At 30.2% G+C, this 21420-nt stretch overlaps 3 protein-coding genes across 3 annotated transcripts; 1 reads left to right on the plus strand and 2 right to left on the minus strand.

The window, feature by feature from the left end:
* Nucleotides 1-2619: 2619 nt before the first annotated feature.
* On the minus strand, nt 2620-7073 carry LOC123296225 (glutamate decarboxylase 1). The gene is made up of 3 exons (XM_044877687.1): nt 7054-7073; nt 4982-5463; nt 2620-3723 (listed from the first exon to the last, which is right to left on the minus strand). The coding sequence occupies exons 1-3, from the start codon at nt 7071-7073 to the stop codon at nt 2747-2749; spliced, it is 1479 nt and encodes a 492-aa protein (XP_044733622.1). The 3' UTR covers nt 2620-2746.
* Nucleotides 7074-11541: 4468 nt separating this feature from the next.
* Nucleotides 11542-12283, plus strand: LOC123295664 (essential MCU regulator, mitochondrial). Its single transcript, XM_044877085.1, has 2 exons — nt 11542-11687; nt 11763-12283. The coding sequence occupies exon 2, from the start codon at nt 11879-11881 to the stop codon at nt 12137-12139; it is 261 nt and encodes an 86-aa protein (XP_044733020.1). The 5' UTR covers nt 11542-11687; nt 11763-11878; the 3' UTR covers nt 12140-12283.
* Nucleotides 12284-16382: 4099 nt separating this feature from the next.
* Nucleotides 16383-20371, minus strand: LOC123295587 (BTB/POZ domain-containing protein 2-like). The gene is made up of 3 exons (XM_044876994.1): nt 19740-20371; nt 17685-18323; nt 16383-16586 (listed from the first exon to the last, which is right to left on the minus strand). Exons 1-3 carry the CDS (start codon nt 20304-20306, stop codon nt 16431-16433), a joined length of 1362 nt encoding a protein of 453 aa, XP_044732929.1. The 5' UTR covers nt 20307-20371; the 3' UTR covers nt 16383-16430.
* Between the last annotated feature and the right edge of the window lie 1049 nt (nt 20372-21420).

Genomic DNA, 21420 nt, shown 5'->3' on the forward strand with positions numbered 1-21420 from the left:
GTCTTAAGGTTGTTCGGACACGTACATTGCAATTTTACAGTCAAGAACTCATATGACAAAGACGTGAAAGCCCAGAAAGGCGTATTTTTTCCTACTTCCCTTTCCACTGGAGTTTCACGTCCTTATATATGTTCTTGCGGACTATCTTAATGTTATAGCTGGAGAGCTGAGTGGTTTTTTTGAGTACATATATGAGGCACATTGAAAATATTAAAGTTGATAACTTGCGAATGTGTAGATGATGAAATCGACAACCTGGCTGGGAGGTTGGGGGGCGTTAGTGATCTATAAAATTTGTAATTTGCAATTTTTCCTATGCAAAAAATGTTCTTGAGTCACTTTGAAACCTACACTATTTTAAAGTCTAATATTCAATCATACGAAATATCATCGCCTGGCATGATTTGGTGGGGACTAAAATAGCCTGGCAGGTGGTTTTAATTTACATAGGAATTTAAAGTGCACATTAAAATCACCTGCCAGGCTTTACACTTTAAAATGGTGTAGGTTTCAAAGTGCCTCAAGAACATTTTTTGCATAGGAAAAATTGCAAATTAAAAATTTCATAGGTCACTAACCCCCCCCCCCCCCCCCAATCTCCCAGCCAGGTTGTCGATTTCATCATCCACACATTCGCAAGTTATCAACTTTAATATTTTCAATGTGCCTCAAATATGTACTCAAAAAAGCCACTCAGCTCTTAGACTATTATGTTTAAAACTGGAATATGGTTATGAACTTAAGCTCCAGCTTTTTATATTGAGTTGAATTGTGAATTTGTAAAAAGACAGTCAAAAGAATATAAATAAAAAAAAATATTTTTAGTAGACAATTAGTCTTCAGCCTACCTGAATTCTTATAAAATACCCCTTAGACCATTACTTAAATATTTTTTATGTTCGTTTGACACTCAAGACTTAGACTTGATAGTTGACAGTTGACATTTGTTGACATGATTGTTTAATAATAATAATTCTAATTTTATAAGTACATGGACATTACATTGACTAAGTGTCAAACGATTTTAAGCGTGTCAAGATCTGAGGTAATTGTTTAGGTCTAGCCCATTGTAAATTCGTAAGAAAAAATGTAAAGTGATACGTGATAAGTATTTTTTGTAAGTCAAAAAGCGAAAAAGTTCAGTGAAATCACGTTGTTTTATGTAAAACATTTTGTGATATGAAAATGTCACATTCAATGTATGTTTTTTTGATAAATGTCTCTACATTCTTTTAATAATGTACTTTTTAATGGTCTAAGAATACCAGCCGAGAAATAGAGAATGATTCGAGGTACATTTGACTCTAGGTACTATATCTCACCCTTATTATCTTATTATTAATTAATCCAATTCGCTAAGATACAAGTTTATTTTTAGTATTATTTTTCTTAAAAAAACTTCTAATAACCCGGTAAATCTTTATGTAAACATTGTAAACACCGTGTACATATTAATTATAAATACATTAAACACAAATTTAATTAAATAATAACATTAATTCATATGCAAATTTCAAAAAACATTTACATATGAATCTAGTTACTGTTGCTTTTATCCAATAGATTTTTATTGTAATTTTAAACTCAATAATAGCATTTCAAGATAAACAATTAATCTACCCACGAAAGTGTATAATATAATCCATCATAAATTTTTATTTAAACGCATGCGCTTTTTCAACAAAACTTTTGAGGCATTTAAAATACATGGGATAGTGTACCATATACTTATCTGGAATCAAAATTTCTTTTTATGCCCTGTATATATGAAGTAGGTATATTCAATTTAGTCCAAAGTTTGTAACGCTTAGAAATATTGTTACTATATAAACAAAATTTTGGTATATTAAGTGTTCATAAAATCATCTAATTAGTCCATTTTTATACCATATATATATGAAATATACATATTATACCATGTATATATGAAATATACATAGTATATTAAGTTTAGTCCCAAGTTAGTAACGCTTTGTCTATCCGTCTGTCCCTCTGTCTGTCAACACGATAACTCAAAAAAGAAGAGATATCAAGCTGAAATTTTTATAGCGAACTTGGGACGTAAAAAGTGAGGTCGAGTTCGTAAATGAGCAATATAGGTCAATTGGGTCCGTACGATCCATCTTGTAAACCGTTAGAGATAGAACAAAAGTTTAAATGTAAAAAATGTTCCTTATAAAAAAATAAACAACTTTTGTTTGAAACATTTTTTTGTAAACATACGGTTTACCCACGAGGGCGCTAATAAGGTGCTAATTTGTGTGTATTAATATGGGAAGTTATAGGAGTGTGGCTATTTTAAAGTGAAGAAACGATTGCATGGGCCTGATTTTATGCAAGGGCCTGATTTTATGGGCAAACTATAGAGCACGTTAAATTACGTAATTCATTAACTCGGTTTGGATAAAAAGGAGTTTTACAACGTTTTGAGGCGGTAGTACGATCGTTGATTGACTAACGCTTTTTAATTCCTTTGCTGGTGGCAACTGATAATAATAAAAAAACTAAACTCAAGGTTAAAATTAATTAGGTTAAATTCATTTAAAAAAAAGTGCATTATCATAAAACTAATATTTATGACGTGAGTGCGATTGTGAAGGAAAAATTTTGTAAACTGTATAATGAGATAAATTTGTCTTTGTTTGATAGGAAGTAAACGATTATTTTTATTATCTAATATAAAACATATTTAATTATAATACAAAAATTTTTGTAGGTCTCTCTTAATATTTTAATAAAAAAAAAATTATAACGATAACGATAACCTTTCACCTAAAGATTGTATTTCATTAATAATATGGTCCATGTCGTCATAACAGGGTGAAGGTTGACAGGTCACCACAACTCTGAAGAAATTTTTCTTATTCTTATGTGACAGTGGCGTGTAACCAACCATTAACGAACCATTTCGGGTCATTTGTTCTTTAATTTTCGGTGCAACCGTATGTATAATATCCCACCATTCTTTTGTTTCTTTTTGATGGCGTAGTATTTTTGGAATATACCAAAAACATATATTTGTACATTCAAAATCATTTTGTACTAAACGAAAACCATCAATTTGTTGAATTTTCCTTTTAATATAATCCGCACAATCCATTGCAACATCAACCAATGATTCAAAACCTAAATTGCCGCGTGCTTTCCACATACACCATAATTTAAATGCGTCAACCTTACGCCCACATTGAATACTCTTATCACCCGTATCGTACGATACATCGTAGAATTTATCCTGTTGGAATAAGTATTTGGCACCAACACAATTACATTGATGTAAAATTCCTTTTTCCTTCACCAAAAATACGGAACATTGTAATGGAGCACCTAACATCTTATGTGGATTCCATGATACACTGTCCGCAAGCTCAATTCCTTTTAATTGTTTTTGATATTTTCGCGAAAGTAATAAACTTCCACCCCAACAAGCGTCAATATGTAACCATAATTGATATTTCGTACAAATTCTTGCAATTTCTGTAAATGGATCAAAACTACCCAAAACTGTAGTTCCAGCGGTTGCATTCACGTAAAATGGTTTATTTCCATTTTGGATTGATTGGATAATTGCTTTTTCTAATTCTTCGGGGATCATTTGACCATAATCGTTTGTTTTAACTTTTACTAAATTATCCGTTCCAATTCCAAGCCAATGGACACCTTTCTCTATTGAATAATGTGCATCTTGAGATGTAAACGCAACCAATTGCACCCCCTTCATACCTTAATATAGGAAATTTGTGATCAAAAGAAACGTTTTTAGCAAAAGAAATTGTAAACATCAAGGCTGGGGAAAATTTGTAGATTAAATAAAAAAGACGGAAGTGAGTTTTTCTTACTTTTAAATTTTTCCAGAAACAAAATAATAGCAGTCGATTGAAGTGACAAAATAATTAGTTATTTGTAATTTTTTTCAAAACTAGAAGTTTGCTTTGGTTAAAAGTTTGGAACAACCATCATATTTTAAAAAAATCCATAAAATGGTAAATTAATTCTGTTATTTTATTGTAAAATTAATTTAATGAAGGAAATCTCAAAGAGTTCTAATTCGGAAAAAAAAGTCTATTAAAGTGTCCGATTTAAATTTTTTGTAAAAAAAATCCTTATTTGAAATTAACTTAAGTTTGTTCCAAACTTTTATATCAAAATTCAAAATTTAAAAATTGCAATAAAAATAAAAACTAACAATTGTCTGAGTTAATTGTTAAAATACTCTGATAGAAAGTGTCGAATGTCAATGCTTGCATTAGTTTTTATAAATTAGACAAGTTTAAAAAACCAACACAATTATGGCGCCATTTATTTGCGAAAATATTTTCTAGAATTTTGTTTTTAGTTTTCGAAAATGTTTCGCAAGACCACTAGTTTAAGCTACCTGCAAATTTTCAACTCCCTATCTTTTAAAGGAGAAAAAGAACACCAAACTTTTGTCCTAATTTGTTCCCGCATGGACAAACAGTCATGTATATAAAAAAAATGTTTCAAACAAAAGTTGTTTATTTTTTTATAAGGAACATTTTTTTATTTAAACTTTTGTTCAATCTCTAACGGTTTACAAGATGTGTCTTACGATCTCAAGACCCAAATGACCTATGTTGCTCGTTTACGAACTCAAACTCACTTTTTATGCCCTGAGTACGCTATAAAAATTTCAGCTTGATATCTCTTTTCGTTTTGAGTTACCGCGATGATAGACAAACGGAAATGGGCTAATTAGGTGATTTTATGAACACTACCTATACTCAAAATTTCTTCGGTGCATCAACATTTTTAAGCGCTACAAACTTGGGACTAAACTTGGTATACCTTAATGTATATTGCATATATACAGGCTATAACAATTGCAATAAACCTCCCCTCACCATTTTGTTTCAGGAAAATTTTAAGAATAGGAAAGACTTTGAATCCTCTAATTACATAAAAAAATTAAGAACTTTTACGGAATTGTCTTGAAGAAAAAATGATTATTCCAGAAAATTACCTTGAGTTTTAACATTAGGCAAAGCTCTAAAACGTGCTAAAACTATGGAATACATATTCGAAATACTTCCACCCGGAGCAAAAATTCCATCACCATTTTCAAAATGAACCAACTCCAATATTTTCGTAATGACAGTTTGTTCAATTAAAGTAAACACTGGCGCCACCTCATACGTATATTGGCTGGTGTTCAAAGCTTCCGTAATCCATGCCCCAGCCAATCCATAACAATCCGTACCACCATAGAGTTGATTAAAAAAATATGGATGTGCAGTCTTAACACTATATTTTAAGACGTCACTCAATATTTTCTCAAATTGTTCATCATTCAAACATTGATCGTTAAGTGTGATGTTAATAGTTTTTTGTAATTCATTTGGTTGTAAAAATTGTATAATAGGTTCAGTTGTTGGTACTTCTAAGATGTTTGTTTTTTTCAATAATTCACAAACTTTTGTTAATAATATTGTAGTTTTTTCTTGATTATTGTTATTCATTTTGAGTTTAAAAAAAAAAAAATGAAATTTTATAAAAAATAATGCGTACTCACTTTGCTAATAACAAATACTAAACTGATTTATGAGAAAGTTTAAGCTGTTTAACTGTTTTGGTGAAAACGTTCAATCATATATATAAAATATATTTTTAAACAGAGAAAAAACTACTTACATTTCGTTTTGGAGGATTTTAAAATGTGTTAAGTGTTTTTAGAACATTGGAAAAAATTGCTACATATTACACAACTCAAAAATGAGTTCGCTTTTTTTGAGAGAAGAGAAAAAGGTCTTATAGAGTTCATGTGAATTATAGTTAAAAAAAAAAAAATTGCAAACGGATATAAGTAGCTTGAATTAGTTCAAAAATTTACTTATATTAATTACATGTGCAGGAATGTAATTACAGTTATAATTTTTAAGGTTCTGTAGGTAAAAATATTGAAGAGTTAATTTGCTTACAGTAATTAATATATGTATTACATGTATTAATTTATAGTACAGGCGCTGAAGTATAAATATCAATCGCTAAAATCGGGACTTTACGAGAAAGTCTCTTATAAAGTGTTCTTTTTTTACGTAGGGCGTTATAAAGTTCACCAAATAAAGCATTTAAACCCCCGAACTAAAAAAAGGGGTGTTATAAGTTTGACCGATATGTGTGTGTGTCAACCTGTCTGTCTGTCTGTCTGTGGCACCGTAGCGCCTAAACGGATCAACCGATTTTGATTTTATTTGTTGTGTTTGAAAGGTTATCTAATGGAGAGTGCGATTTTAAGGTTCCGCACCCGAAAAAACTAAAAAAAATGACGCTGATCTTCAAAATCGGTTCAGTTTGGAAAAGGTTTTAAGAAAAAAGGTAATTTAATGGAGAGTATTCTTAGATATGTTTCAAGTGCAAGTTTAGGGTTCCACTTCCGAAAAATTTGTCAGAGGTTTTTAAATTTTGTAAATTTCACTTGTGATATATGGAAAAAGTGGAACAAGCGTCAGAAATTTTGCATAATGTGTCGAATTTTTGTTGAATTCGTTGGGTTTTAGAAAAAGAAACATATCGAAATTTTTATATTACAAACTTCCCAACGCTTGTACTATTAAGTATCACTTAATAACTTTAATCAAGGTCATATAATTTTGTTCCGTACCTAAATGATACCCTTAATCCTTTGTATTTATTTAAAAAGATTTTTAACTTATAAATGATTCTTAAATATTGTTGAAAATATTTCATATATCTTTTTTAAAATAGGCAACTTTGTATACACATATGTACTGTAAGTTGCGATTATAGAAAAATTATAACGAGTAAAATTAAACAATTGACTGAGTTAATTGATGAAATACACTGAATTGACGGTATTGATCGTTTGTTATAGTATTCGAAATATTTATTCCCGTTATATATTTATTTCCGTATTTCCAATTTTTTTTTTTTTTGCAGAAAATGGACATCAAAGTTTTCCCCTAATTTGCGACCTTGCGAGAAAATAATGTTTACAAAAAAAAGTTTCAAACAAAAGTTGTTTATTTTTGTTGTTGTTTTCTATCTCTAACGGTTTCCAAAATGGGTCTTACGAACCCAAAACCAAATTGACCCATGTTGCTCATTTACGAGCTTAAAGTCACTTTTTACGTCCTGAGTAAACTAGCTATGAAAGTTTCAGCTCGATTTCTCTTTTCGTTTTTGAATTATCGTGTAAATGGACTAATTAGTTGATTTTATCAACACCTATACCAAAATTTCGTTCGCATCATTAATATTTCTAAGCGTTACAAACTTGGGACTAAAATTGGTATACCTTGATATATATTTCATATATATAAAATTTTTTTTTAACTCGCAAGTTAGAGGTCACGGCTTCTGTACTTGAGTCCCAATTAAGTTGATATACTTTATTCTCGACCTCGAGTCTCAATAAGGTTGATATTTGAGATACTAAATATACGAGGGATGCTTTCAACTAAACGCAATCCTGGTGATACAATGGCTGCATCCAGCCGTAATAAGCGCTAATGAGCGTTCAGTTAGCAGAGGCACTCCGTATATTGATAATCCATTTTTTCTTTAAGAGCGTTGTCTTGTGAGACGACACCTTCACAAAGTAAGTACAAATAAATTTATAATTTTTTTACACTATTATGTCCATAGCAAGACAACTACCTTAAAATACATGGGGTGCCATTAACCCTAAAGAAATTCTGAGCGCTCAGTTCATCTAAACGCAGTCAATAATAATTGTTTCATAAACAACAACGGTGAATGAATTATGTATGCATTCAGCATTAGTATAATTCTGACTTAACTAATAAATAATAAATTTACTTATCTCAAAATAAAAAAAAAAAGAATATTGAACCTAGTTGAATTTCATCTAGACCATAAAATCATGTCTTCTTAATATTAATTACATTGAGAAATATTTCTGTAATCAACATGTTTTGAATTGGAAAATTTTTGAATTATAAAATGTTTATAACCTCTTTTTTTCTTTTGTTAAAATAATTATTATTTTATAAAAATAAACACTTTACTTACCAAAGTCTGGTTTTATTACGTAGGTACTTCAAGTCAAGACACTCAGCACCAGTGGGGTAAAGATATAGATAGATCTATTTGCACTATTATTAAACAAACTACCCAAAGATTAAATAACTAATAAAACTATCTAATAAAAACTTTTTTATCTACAAATTTTTACAAAATTAAATATCACTTTATAAAATTAAAAATGTTTATTTTAAATAAAGAATGTTAATTAAGTATAATGAGGACATTAAATTTATAATATTTATTCATACTAAATGATTTTTAATTCATCAGCTTTATTTTGGAAAAAAATTTGACTAAAAACTTTTGAAAGTATTTATCAATGAGATAAAGATAATTTTTAATAAATCTCTGTCTGTATATATGTGTTTTTTTTCTAAATAACTAAGTAATAAATTAAACGTTTCTTGTAGACGAAATTTAAATTTTTCATACTTTTATATTACCTATTACACTGGTCAACACAAGTCTTATTTCCTTTATTATACCATGTATATATGAAATATACATAGTATATTAAGTTTAGTCCCAAGTTTGTAACGCTTAAAAATATTGATACTACGAAAAAAACTTTGGTATAGGTAAATCGATTGGAATTCGATCCAAAATTTCTTTTTTTTTCGAAAATTACTCGGCCAAATAATTTTTTACGATTTTTTCGAATTTTTCTAAGGGGTACCCCTTGAAAAAATTGCAAAAAATCGATACAAATTTATCGTCTCCAATTTCGATAAAACTCTGTATATAAGGTAATTTTGACCCAAAAAATACAAAAATCGGTTTCATTTAACGATTGAGCAAATAATTCTCGAGATAATACCGGAAATCGATCCGAAATATCATTTTTTTCGAAAATTACTCGGCCAATCGCCAAATAAACTCGATTTTTGAATTTCTTGGGTCAAAATTACCTTATAAACTGAGTTTCATCAAATTCCGAAACAAATAATTTTTTACGATTTTTTCGAATTTTTCTAAGGGGTACCCCTTGAAAAAATTGCAAAAAATCGATACAAATTTATCGTCTCCAATTTCGATAAAACTCTGTATATAAGGTAATTTTGACCCAAAAAATACAAAAATCGGTTTCATTTAACGATTGAGCAAATAATTCTCGAGATAATACCGGAAATCGATCCGAAATATCATTTTTTTCGAAAATTACTCGGCCAATCGCCAAATAAACTCGATTTTTGAATTTCTTGGGTCAAAATTACCTTATAAACTGAGTTTCATCAAATTCCGAAACAAATAATTTTTTACGATTTTTTCGAATTTTTCTAAGGGGTACCCCTTGAAAAAATTGAAAGAAATCGATACAAATTTATCTTCTCCGATTTCGATAAAACTCTGTATATAAGGTAATGTTGACCCAAAAAATACAAAAATCGATTTCATTTAACGATTGGGCGAATAATTCTAGAGATAATACCGGAAATCGATCCGAAATATCGTTTTTTTCGAAAATTACTCGGCCAATCGCCAAATAAACTCGATTTTTGAATTTCTTGGGTCAAAATTACCTTATAAACTGAGTTTCATCAAATTCCGAAACGAATAATTTTTTACGATTTTTTCGAATTTTTCTAAGGGGTACCCCTTGAAAAAATTGCAAAAAATCGATACAAATTTATCTTCTCCGATTTCGATAAAACTCTGTATATAAGGTAATGTTGACCCAAAAAATACAAAAATCGATTTCATTTAACGATTGGGCGAATAATTCTAGAGATAATACCGGAAATCGATCCGAAATATCGTTTTTTTCGAAAATTACTCGACCAATCGCCAAATAAACTCGATTTTTGAATTTCTTGGGTCAAAATTACCTTATAAACTGAGTTTCATCAAATTCCGAAACAAATAATTTTTTACGATTTTTTCGAATTTTTCTAAGGAGTCATAAGGTCATTTGGGTCTTTGCTGCGTAGGGCCTTTCTTGTAAACCGTTAGAGATAGAACAAAAATTTAAATGTAGAAAATGTTCCTTATAAAATATTAAACAACATTTTTTCGTAAACATCACTGTTTACCCGTGAGAGCACAAAATTGTATAGTATGTTATGGTTATATCAGTTATAGTATCAGACAGAGTAATCAACACTGTCCATACATGGTATTTCGACAATTAACTCAATCAATTGTTTGTTTTCTCTTGTTTATTTTTCTGTTATTGTGTATTTCTATGGTCCTGACTATAACAAAAATACTGGGAGATTTCTAACAGCTTTACTTTTTGAAATATACAGTCTTCTAATTTTGACCAAAAAATTACAGAAAATTAATATATTATGTTAACAAATTTTCTATTGAACAACACTATATTAAACAGAGAATATATCGGTAAAGTTTACTGATATAGTCTCTGATATTAAATGATCTTTTGTAAGATTTCCTTGAAAGAACGACTTTAAGTAGATCTCGTTGAAAACTCCAGCAGTAGCCTGCCATCATATGAAATTCCCATCGCCCCTGATAACGCCATTCCATTCAACTGTTCCTCATTTATGTCCTCACTTTGTGAAATCGGTCTAAATGCGAGTGCAGGAAGTGAATTTTTATGCTCGTGATACACTTCAACAGATTCTTTTCTCGGATAACAGATTTTTTTCTCGGGCAACTAGATAAAATGTAATGTTGGTTTCCGAAGTAAGCAAATTTTTTTTTAAACGAGATGCTAAAATTTCAAAAGCTTCTTTTATTTACGAACTCGACCTCACTTTTTACTTCCTGAGTACGCTGTAAAAATTTCAGCTAGATATCTTTTTTCGTTTTTGAGTTATCGAGTTGATAGGCGGAGGGAGGAACAGACGGACAACCGAAAATAGACTAATTAGGTGATTTTATGAACACCTTTACCAAAATTTTATTCGTAGCATCAATATTTCTAAGCGTTACAAACTTGGGACTAAACTTAGTATACCTTGCATATCACATATATGCATGGTATAATAAATTTAGTATACCTTACATATTACATATATGCATGGTATAAAAATGTGTCAAGCTTAAGGGCTAAACACGCATCGCATGTTCTTGTGTACAAAGCGCACTGTACCTTAATATTTTAACCCATACCCCTATTGTTTTCAAGTAAAAGCTTTCCAAATCACAAATTTAAAAAAATTGAAGATAAAGGAAAGCGTATATCCAAACTTTTCAATAGCGAGAACCTTTTTTCTGTAATATAAATAAAGTCCAAAAGGAGTGGGAACGAAAGCTTCAGGTACCTTGCGCTGAGCTATTGAGAAGTTGGCGGATATAAGCATTCCTTTATCTTCAATTTTTTTAAATTTATATTCGCGATTTTTATTTATTATTATTCAGTACAAAGCGTTAACAATTAGAAACGTTAAATGAGGGGATAATATGACTTCAGTGATGGAAAATGGAGCTTGTTGCTCACGAGTTTTATATTTATATGACGGCTCTAGAATATAGTCAAAATTTGTTTAAACAAATAATATGATGTTCACAACGCAAAAAAGCATTTGAAAACAAAAAAAGGAATTATGAAATAATTTACAAAAAATTTTCAAATAAACGAAAATTAATCGGCAACGGTTAATTACATTCGGAAAAGATTGAATCATCGAATATTACGCAATCGCATAAAAATTTATTATTCGATGTTTATTTTTACTTGTATTGTACAATATTTTAAGGTTAGTACAGAAAAACTTGAAATTTAGGTTAATCAATTTTACTTGAAATTAATTGAAAAATGAATAATTTTTAAGGTCTCAATCAAATGATTTAAATAAAATGAATTAAATAATTATGTTACAATAAATCTAGAAATCGGACCAATTTAGAAATTTCTTAACTGTCAAAAATATCTTAAAACGCAGAAAAAATGGCATTTATTCGAAGTTTTACAACATTATTTACACCGTTTCGAAATCCAACAATTATCGTTCAAACACGGTCAGCAACTCAAACTAAAAGTGGAGCGATATTAGCGGAACCGCAACGGACACCATTTGGATTAATTGGTTTAGTATGTGCTGTTGTACCTGGTTTATTGATTGGGGCAGCAATTAGTAAAAATATTGCTAATTTCTTAGAAGAGAATGATTTGTTTGTGCCATCTGACGATGATGACGACGATGATTAAATGATCGCACCGATTCTTGTTTTGTTTAGACAAAAAAAAAATGTACCAATTTTTTGCTGGATACGTTTAATTAGCTAAATTAAAATTTTATTTATTTGTTATGTTTACGATCTTGTTATTGTAATAAAAATATTCGCAATGTGACCACAATTTTTGTACCTTTGATTTTTTATCCATACTCGTAAGTAATTATCCTGTTCCTATTCGAAGAAAATACACCAAACACTCCAGTAAACGAGGATTAGACCATTAAATTCTGTCCTATAGCTCTGATTGTCTTGAAAATTTGACGGTAAGTAGATAAGACTTAAGATATAAAAGTTATGAAATGCATTTTCCTAGGGGGTTGGAACAACCCCTTGTGTTACTTAAGTGTAATTAAAAAGTCAACATATTACGAGTTATTTTATGTCAAAAAACTTAAAAATTGGACGTTTTATAAAAAAAGCTACAACTGCTAAAAGCAAGTGAAAACAAAAAAAACTCAGTTAATTGTTGAAATACCATGTGTAGACAGTGTTGATGCCGCAATCGTTTGTTTTTTACGTCACGTAAGTAAAGAAAGATAGTCACTCTTAGATAGCCACACGCACATAACTGATATTCCTATAAAATTTGCACCTAATTTGCGCACTCGCGAGTAAACACTGATGTTTACGAATAAATGTTTCAAACAAAAGTTGTTTATTTTTTCATATGGAACATTTTTTTATTCCAACTTTTGTTATATCTCTAACGATTTACAAATTGGGTCCTACGAACTCAAGACCCAACTGACCTTTGTTGCTCATTTACGTACATAAAAAAAAAAACTTCCTTTTCATACTATTATATATATATCATTCTATTATATTATACCCCTATCCCGCCGTTTCTGGGAAAAAAAAATTGTCAATGTCAAAACATCTAATGCTTATACAGGTTCAAGTCCTGGCTCAAAATACGTATTTTTATACCATGTATATATGAAATATATCAAGGTATATTAAGTTTAGTCCCAAGTTTGTAACGTTTAAAAATATTGATACTACGAACAAAATTTTGGTATAGGTTTTCATAAAATCATCTAATTAGTTCATTTCTGGTTTCCTGCCAGTCGATAACTCAAAAACGAAAAGAGATCAAACTGAAATTTTTATAGCGTGCTTAGGGCATAAAAAGTGAGGTCCAGTTCTCAAATGAGCAACATAGGTCAATTGGGTCTTGGGTCCGCAAGACCCATCTTGTAAACCGTTTGAGATATAACAAAAGTTATATGTAAAAAATGTTCCTTATAAAAAAATAAACAACTTTTTGTTTGAAACTTTTTTTTGTAAACATCATTGTTTACCCGCGAGGGAGCAAATTTTATACATAGTATGTATTATATGGGAATATCAGCTATATATGAATGTGTGGCTATCTAAGAGTGGACATCTTTCTTTACTTACGCGACGTCAAAAAACAAACGATTGCGTCATCTTAACACTGTCTATAAATGGTATTTAAACAATTAACTCAGTAAATTGTTTGTTTTCACTTGTTGAATTATCAATTCAACTTTTCCATTTAATGTTATATCAGCGGAAATCAATAGTTTCCCCCAAAAATAAAATGACTTTTGATTTAAATATAATTAGATTCAATTTAATTACAGTAAAATTTAAAATGTTCAGTATTTTTTAACACGATATTTCATTATATAAATAATCTCTTAGACTTTCTTTACTGATTTTTGTTGTTATGAATTCTTTCGCTTGTTTCTTTGAAAATTTGTTGTCATTAAAATATTTACATAAATCATCTGCGTACGATTCCCATGTACAACTTGGACAGGCATTGACATAACATGGATGTGATCCAGGAGGTTTGGGCCAATTTTCATCATCTATTTGACTGTTATCATTTACATTAGTGGGTGCAGGGAAAACAGTGTTGTAACTACTGCTTGGCGTTTTGCTACTATTACTAGCATTTGTCATTTTTTCTTCCCACTCAGATTTGCAATCACATGCTGTAGACGTCCGACAGGATTTTATGGTTGATTTATTCTTTGAATCGCTAGCGTCTGTTTGTTCTTCGTATTGAGAACTGTTATCTTTCAAGCAAGGAGGCTTTTTAGACTTTTGTTGTGTCTTTCCTTTGCAAGTACATGGAATAGAATTCGATTTAACTGGGATAAGAGGACTAGTTTCTTTTGGTTTAATTGTAGGTTTACTAGGCTCTGGAGGAGGAGCAGCTTCAAAAGACTCTGGTGGTGATTCACAACACGTAAATACCGACGATGTAGTGTTGATAGAATTTACTGAATTCGATTTAGATTGTTGGCAAGCAGGTTTACAACGGCATTTGCTTTTCTTTTTACAGCATTTAGATTTATTTTTTTTCTCACAACAACATTCTTGCGGAACTAAATTCGATTTGGATTCTTGGCAAGCAGGCTTACAACGGCATTTGTTTTTCTTTTTACAACATTTCGATTTTGATTTTTTTTCTTCACAACAACAGGATGATTTAGATGATTTTTTTTCACAACCACATTTTGACTTGCCACAGCATTTTTTTCTCGGAGGACATACTGGAGGAGGATCTTTTTTTTTACAGCATTTTGAGCCACCGGAACAGCATGAGGATTTCGAAGATTTTTGGCTGGGACTTTTTGTTTTTTTTTTACAACACTTAGAAGATTTTTTTTTTGGTTTATAACAACTTTGAGACGATTTTTTTCTGCAACATTTGGAGCACGATGATTTCTTTTTAGGGACGCAGCATGGATCCATTTCTGGAGGTGGGTTTGATGGAGGTGGAGGACATGACGGCTTTTTTTTACAACATTTGGAACAACTTTTCTTTTTTTTGGGAGGGCATGGTGGAGGTTGTGATACGCAACATTGCGCAACCACTATCTCTGACGGTCCATAATTAGAAGTAAACTCTTCCCCTAAGTTACAATATACACTTGGAACTGGTTTAGGTTTTATAGGATCGCAATTTTCACATGACTCAAAATACAAATGATGCGGACATGCCCCTGGTTTACCGACACATGTTAATTCTTCCTCGTCACCAGAACAATTAGGTAGATCTTCACCGGGACTATCAGGGGTTTTTTTACTATAACAACACGATGATTTTGTTTTTTTGGAACGACATGATGTAGTCGATTCGTTGTTTTGCACTGGAATTTTAGGAAAATCTCGATTATTATTTATAAATTTATTCATTTTTTATTTTTTTTGGAACATTTTAAAAAAATTTTTATTTTTAAAAACAGGGCCAAAATTTTTTGTTATTTAATACATGATTGACACGTGAATTTATTCTTAAAAATTAATCATTTTAACTAATTTTAGTAATGACATCTGGTATTTTAAATTTCAAATATATCAAATAAGATTGCTTTGGCTTTTGTTTCCATAGAAATGAATTCTTAAAATAATTAAAAAAATTCCTGTGAAGCTTACTTACATTTTGACGGAAAAATCTCATAACGAACGGACGTTTTCTTCGTTTTTATAACACATTACTCAAACCGGCACACCCCCCCCCCCCCCCAAGTCTACAACGATACTTGCAGATCAGAAAATACATGAAACAAGTGAAAACAAACAATTGACTGAGTTAATTGTTGAAATACCTGTATAGAAGGTATTGAATGTCTGTGCTTGCAATAGTTTTTTATAAATTAGAAAAGTTTAAAAAACCAACACAATTATGGCGGCCTGAGCCGCCATTTATTTAGTTTTTGAAGGTATTTTCTAGAATTTTTTTCGCTTAATTGTTTCACAAGACCACTAGTTGAAGCTACCTGCAAATTTTTAATTCCCTGTCTTTTACAGTTTCGGGCACTGAAAAAAATGAAAATCGATGCTATGAAAGTTTTCATCAAAATCGATGCTATAGGTCAAAATTTAGAAATTTTGTCTTTTTCTTCTGGTTCAATTGAACCTAGTTCAATAAAATAAAACTAATAAAAGATAAATAATACTAATACTTCATAAGTTTGAGGCTAGAAATTTCGAAAATCACATTGCAAATCAATTATTCTGTAATTGAATCATGTACTTAATTCGTATAATGGAACGACGGCTGCAAAGAATGCCCCCGTGGTTCGCGGGATCCTGGGCTAGAACCCAGTGTTAAAGAGGGACCTGATCCTATATTTAATTATATCAAAAATGAGTTGTGGATGTTAGTTTCAAAATTAAAAATTTTTATTAATTTTACTATAAATTTAATATAAAAAATATTACAATGGCTTCAATATTATACAATTTTTGAATATATGAATAATTGATTAATAAATTATATTTTACGTATAGAACATAAATACCGGAATTTGTCCTTTGTCCACATCTGTAACGCCTGTTCCAGTGGATGCAAACTGAAAAGTGATGGATTCACCATTAAAATCAAATGTAACTTCACTTTCTCCTTTATGGCCACACCATGCATATGTATTTGGACGCTGTTTAAACAAAATCAAATATATATTTATTTTACAGTCTAATAAAATTAAATAGAATATCATTAATGCATCTGTAAGAAAAAATTAATGCATCTTTGAAATTTTCCACAGGCAGTAAACTCTTTGTAAAAAAAAGTCGACCTCTCAGGAGCCAAACCCCCTTCTTGCGGAATAGTTGGGGGTTTCAATCACTTTTTTACAAGTTACAAAAAAACTTTATTCGCTAGTTTAAGCGTGAAAGTGTAACAAACAAACATGCTTACTTTCGCATTTATAATATATAGAGATAGAGAAGAGATTTTTTATAAACAAATAAAAAACTTCTGGTTGAATATCATCCTATCCCTTTTTACCCGCGAAAGCATCTCCAAAATACTTTCAAAGATTTCGAAAATTTCAAAATTTTTGCAATTTTCTAGAATTTTTTTTTTTTTTTGTTTTTCTAGAATGTTTTACAAAAGCACTAGTTGAAGTTAATCTGAGAAAAACCAACACACTTTTTTTTATAGTTTTGGAGAAAATGGACACCAAAGTTTTTTCCTCGTTGCGCCCTCACGGGTAAACAATGATGTTTACGAAAGAATGATTCAAATAAAAGTTGTTAATTTTTTTTAAAGCAATAACTTCTACTTTTAAACTTTTGTCCTATCTCTAACAATTTTGAAGCTAGCAAGTAGAAAAGAAATGAAAATGTGTTCAAATATTCCGGCTAGAACTTTTAATTGAAATTTTTTTATTTGATGTACAGTTTTTTTGTTATTTGTATAAAACTGATTAAAACTCCCCAAAATGGGGGTTAGGTACGGCCTTGAGAGGTCGACTTTGTTTTACGAAGTGTTTACATTCTAATAAATAACTGTGTAAAAATTTAAAAGATGCATTAATTTTTTTTCTTTTAAAAATTTTCGTTTTTTGATTATCTAACTCAGACTTAATAAGCATGGATAAATCCGAATTAGACACTAAAAACGTTTAGAAATTCAAAGATATTCAGAGTTCCTAAAACTTGATCAAAGTTTCTAAGACTTATTAAGACTCATTCCTTCTTAAAATATTTTTTCTATCAGGGTAACAAAGTGCAAAATATATTTAACTTGCCTTAATTACAACACTAGCCGTGTAATTAGTGTTCGATAAAATTTCGATGGGTTCCTTAAATCGTACATCATACGTTCGACACGAACCATTGGGCCTAAACGAAGTAGCATTTGATCCACACACTTCGTTCGTTTCCGTACGTAATATTTGTATATCTACATCAAATTTATTATCTTGGGCGGGTGAACTTACAGCACCATACAAACCAAATCCCACAACAAATATACGACGATTAACCATAAATCGAATTGAATCACCTTCAGTAGTTCTTTTATCGTAATCCCAAATCACTTGATTTGCATGTCTAAATCGACTAACAGCTAGTTCTTTACCATATAAATTTTCACAATGTCGAGGTACATCTGAAAATTCTATAGAAGGTTTAGGATACGTTGTAAAATATGACATTAATTCTCCAATTTCATGATGAGTCAATAATTCACTTTGTACCGGACCAGAATGAAATTCTTCTAATGTCATCAATGGAAAACGTATTAATTTAAATGCTGAACCCAAAATTAAACGTTGATTGTCTGGTGATAAGGGTAATTGTTTTCGAGCACATTCAGCTTTTGTCCATGCTAAAACAGCTTCATACAACTTTGATTCTTCAATATGTAAAGTATCACGTTTTAATATCTAGAAAAGGGAAAAATTTTGTAGAAAAATATCATAAGTTCTTAAACGACCCCACACGATTAGAAAGGAAAATGGCTTTCTGTGACCTTTCTTTTCCAAACCGCTCCCAAAATGTTCTTCGGATGGTTCTGACCAAAAGCTCTCAATAGCACTAAATTTTTTAACGAGTGGTTTTCGAGCTACAGGCCGTGAAAGCACACATATATTATAGTTATAGTATATGACTACCGTGTGTGATATGTATATGTGGGTTTGTGTATTGTTGTTTTATGTTGTGTTGTCTTGTTAGTTGGTGTGTTGTACGATGTATCGTTATTAAGATGGTAGTCACATTCTATAACTTTATGTGATCCGAATAACATTTTTGGGGCGGTTTTAAAAAGTTTTACAGAAAACCATTTTCATTGGAAATGTAACCTGGGATGGATTAAGAAATTTGGCGTCCCAAGGCGGTTTCAAAGGTGACATGCCAGACGAAGATGAAGATAACTAAGAGTTGTCGGTGCCCGCCTGGATATTCTTCAAAACTCTCATTGACATCTTAAAAGATGACGAGGGAAAAAATCATTAAAATAAATACATCCTCAAAACTGTTATCAGTTTTTCACCGATATTTTTCATCGATGTTTATCACATACAGTGTGTTTTTTTAAAACGGAAACGGAAATATGGATAAATATTTTTTATTATTGAGAATGACTCGGTCGTTAGCCAAGATCGAAAACTGATTTAATATGGCCTTTACATTACAAACAACTTTAGTCGCATCAATGAGTGTTTTTACTCGGAAGTCCTAAATAGCAAAAATGGTACCTAGAGAATTTTAGGTTACCTTCACCCCCAACCACCTCAACTTTGAAATTTCAAATGGCATCCCCTTACCTTGTGATTGGTTCTTAAGATAGACTGCACAGAAAATGGAAAGTGTGAATTCCATGTCTACATTCCATGTAGACATTTTATACGCAAGTTATCTACAGCGAATATGATAACTTTGTGGTCCTTGGAAACAACAAAATCACTGTTGTTCTTGATATCGAAAAAGGATTGGATTCTCTGCCAACAGTCTAATTTAGTCTTGCAGTGTTCTGAAAAACAATTCTAGAAGAACGAGTTAGTCTGAAAAACTATATAACTATATTATAAAACCTACAATAATTAATTTTTCGAAAAAATGAAATTTTTAAAAATTTTACTCTGATTAATTCTGATAAAGTCTTACTCCTACTTCAGCTAATTTTTCATAAAATGTCTGATTAATTCTGAAAAAGTCTTCTAGTAGAGTCCAAAAACTTGTAATAATGCAGTCTTAATTTCAGAACACTGCAAGACTAAATTAGACTATTAGCAGAGAAATATTTCCACCAGGGATAAACCGATTTAAAATTTCAATGCATTTATTTTTCAGCTACTTACCTCAATTAAAGTATCCAAATCCAAATCAATAAAATCGTCAACTGCAAAAAATGCACTTGTTGCATTTCTATCAATATATTCCAAACACATGTCTGCTAATTCTGGTTCATCCAAGAACCTGGCTTGCATTAACAATAAAACCGCATGATGACTATCGATATTCTTTTTTAAATAATTCTCACAATATTTATTTAAAGCTGGTACATTGTATTTTTTTGCAATGTAAATTATTGGCATTACTATGTTTTGATCAATTTTTGCATCATCAGAGTAAATAAATTCCAAAAAAGCCAAAAATGCTAATGGTTCAACATCAGGTAATTCTATTTCGTTCGATTTTGTTGCTAAACTGCCAAAAAACATTGTTTCAAAGACATCACTAGCGGCTACTAGTACCAATTTGTGTGCAGGAATTCGATGTTGTTTCTCTTTTCCCACAATAAAATAAACATCTGAAAATTTTTCATTATTAAAAAGAAAACTAAAACGTTTTCTGATTGTTTCTTTTGTAGGTTGCCACTTTTCAATAACTGATTTATTTGATTTGTTTATTAAATCTACATCCATTTTAAACTAAAAGTATTAATTGACAAATTAATAGTAAATTTAACTTATTACAAAATGAAATATAATTTACGGCAATCGAAAATAATCAACTAAAAAATGTCAAACCCGGTTGTCGTTAAATAAATAAATAAATATTAAAAAGTATCAGGGATTAGGATAATATAAAAGACGGGTATTCTAATCCTGCGTGTAGCATGATGGGAAATGTGTCCAGCGTTTGACTACTATATTTTATCTTTGCATATTAAGGGGTTATAGTCTTTTGAAGATTATCGACATTTTTTTAAACAAAGTATTTTCTATGTTGTCCTCAATAAAATGACCTGAAAATTTGCATGCATGTTCAAAATGATGTTACAAAGGGCTAAAAACTTAAATTTTGTAACTTTTAATGATAAAAAAAAAATTTTAATTTATTTAACGATCCTATGTGAGGTTATTATTTTTTGTTAATATTTTAAATTCGTGTTTATAAAATGTGAAAACTCTTTAGCCCTTCTAAATACAATTTGTAATATGAATAAGCATTTTTTTATTAAAAATTTCGATAGGAGGTTAGTGGCCCATGCTCGAGCATCGCGCCTCGAAGCAATGGTTCAGAGCACCTAGCCAAATAGACCCTTAATGTAAGTTAAGTTTGCTTAAAATTATTTTTAATTCTATATTCAATTAGGCCAGACCTTAGTTACAAATAAATTTTTTATTAAAAATATTGATCGGATACCGACTTGCATTTTTATATGATATGTAAGTTATAATTTGAGTCAATTTTTACTCAAATTGGGTCAGATCTGTAATTTTCAATTGATCATATAAAATTTCATACGTGAAAACAGTAACCTGATTTATTTTCCCTAAGATTTAGCAGGTAGCTTTATATTAAAAACTTGGTTTTTATGGGGTTAGTTTTTTATAAAATAGAATTATTTTAAAATTTTTAAATTTATGTAGAAATTTATTATTTATTTATTTAAATTTATATGTAAGAGTAGATTATTCGATCGGATTTCGACTTAAATTTTAATGTAAGTTATGATTTTAAATCAGACCAGATAAAAAATTTGCATTTTGCACAAAATACTTTCAAAAAGGTTCGTTTCCATAATGTCAAAAT

Source organism: Chrysoperla carnea, chromosome 3 (genome assembly GCF_905475395.1).
Source record: "Chrysoperla carnea chromosome 3, inChrCarn1.1, whole genome shotgun sequence".
Classification (NCBI taxonomy): domain Eukaryota; kingdom Metazoa; phylum Arthropoda; class Insecta; order Neuroptera; family Chrysopidae; genus Chrysoperla; species Chrysoperla carnea.

Coding starts and splice junctions, on each gene's coding strand:
- LOC123296225 (XM_044877687.1), bottom strand. CDS start 7,073: ATGGGTCAATTTGGTTTTGG. Junction 5,464..7,053: donor ATGGGTCAATTTGGTTTTGG/GTTCGTAAGACC, acceptor GAATAACAATAA/TCAAGAAAAAACTACAATAT. Junction 3,724..4,981: donor GCCTAATGTTAAAACTCAAG/GTAATTTTCTGG, acceptor TCCTATATTAAG/GTATGAAGGGGGTGCAATTG.
- LOC123295664 (XM_044877085.1), top strand. CDS start 11,879: ATGGCATTTATTCGAAGTTTTACAACATTATTTACACCGTTTCGAAAT.
- LOC123295587 (XM_044876994.1), bottom strand. CDS start 20,306: ATGGATGTAGATTTAATAAACAAATCAAATAAATCAGTTATTGAAAAG. Junction 18,324..19,739: donor ATTTGGATACTTTAATTGAG/GTAAGTAGCTGA, acceptor TCCCTTTTCTAG/ATATTAAAACGTGATACTTT. Junction 16,587..17,684: donor CGGCTAGTGTTGTAATTAAG/GCAAGTTAAATA, acceptor TTGTTTAAACAG/CGTCCAAATACATATGCATG.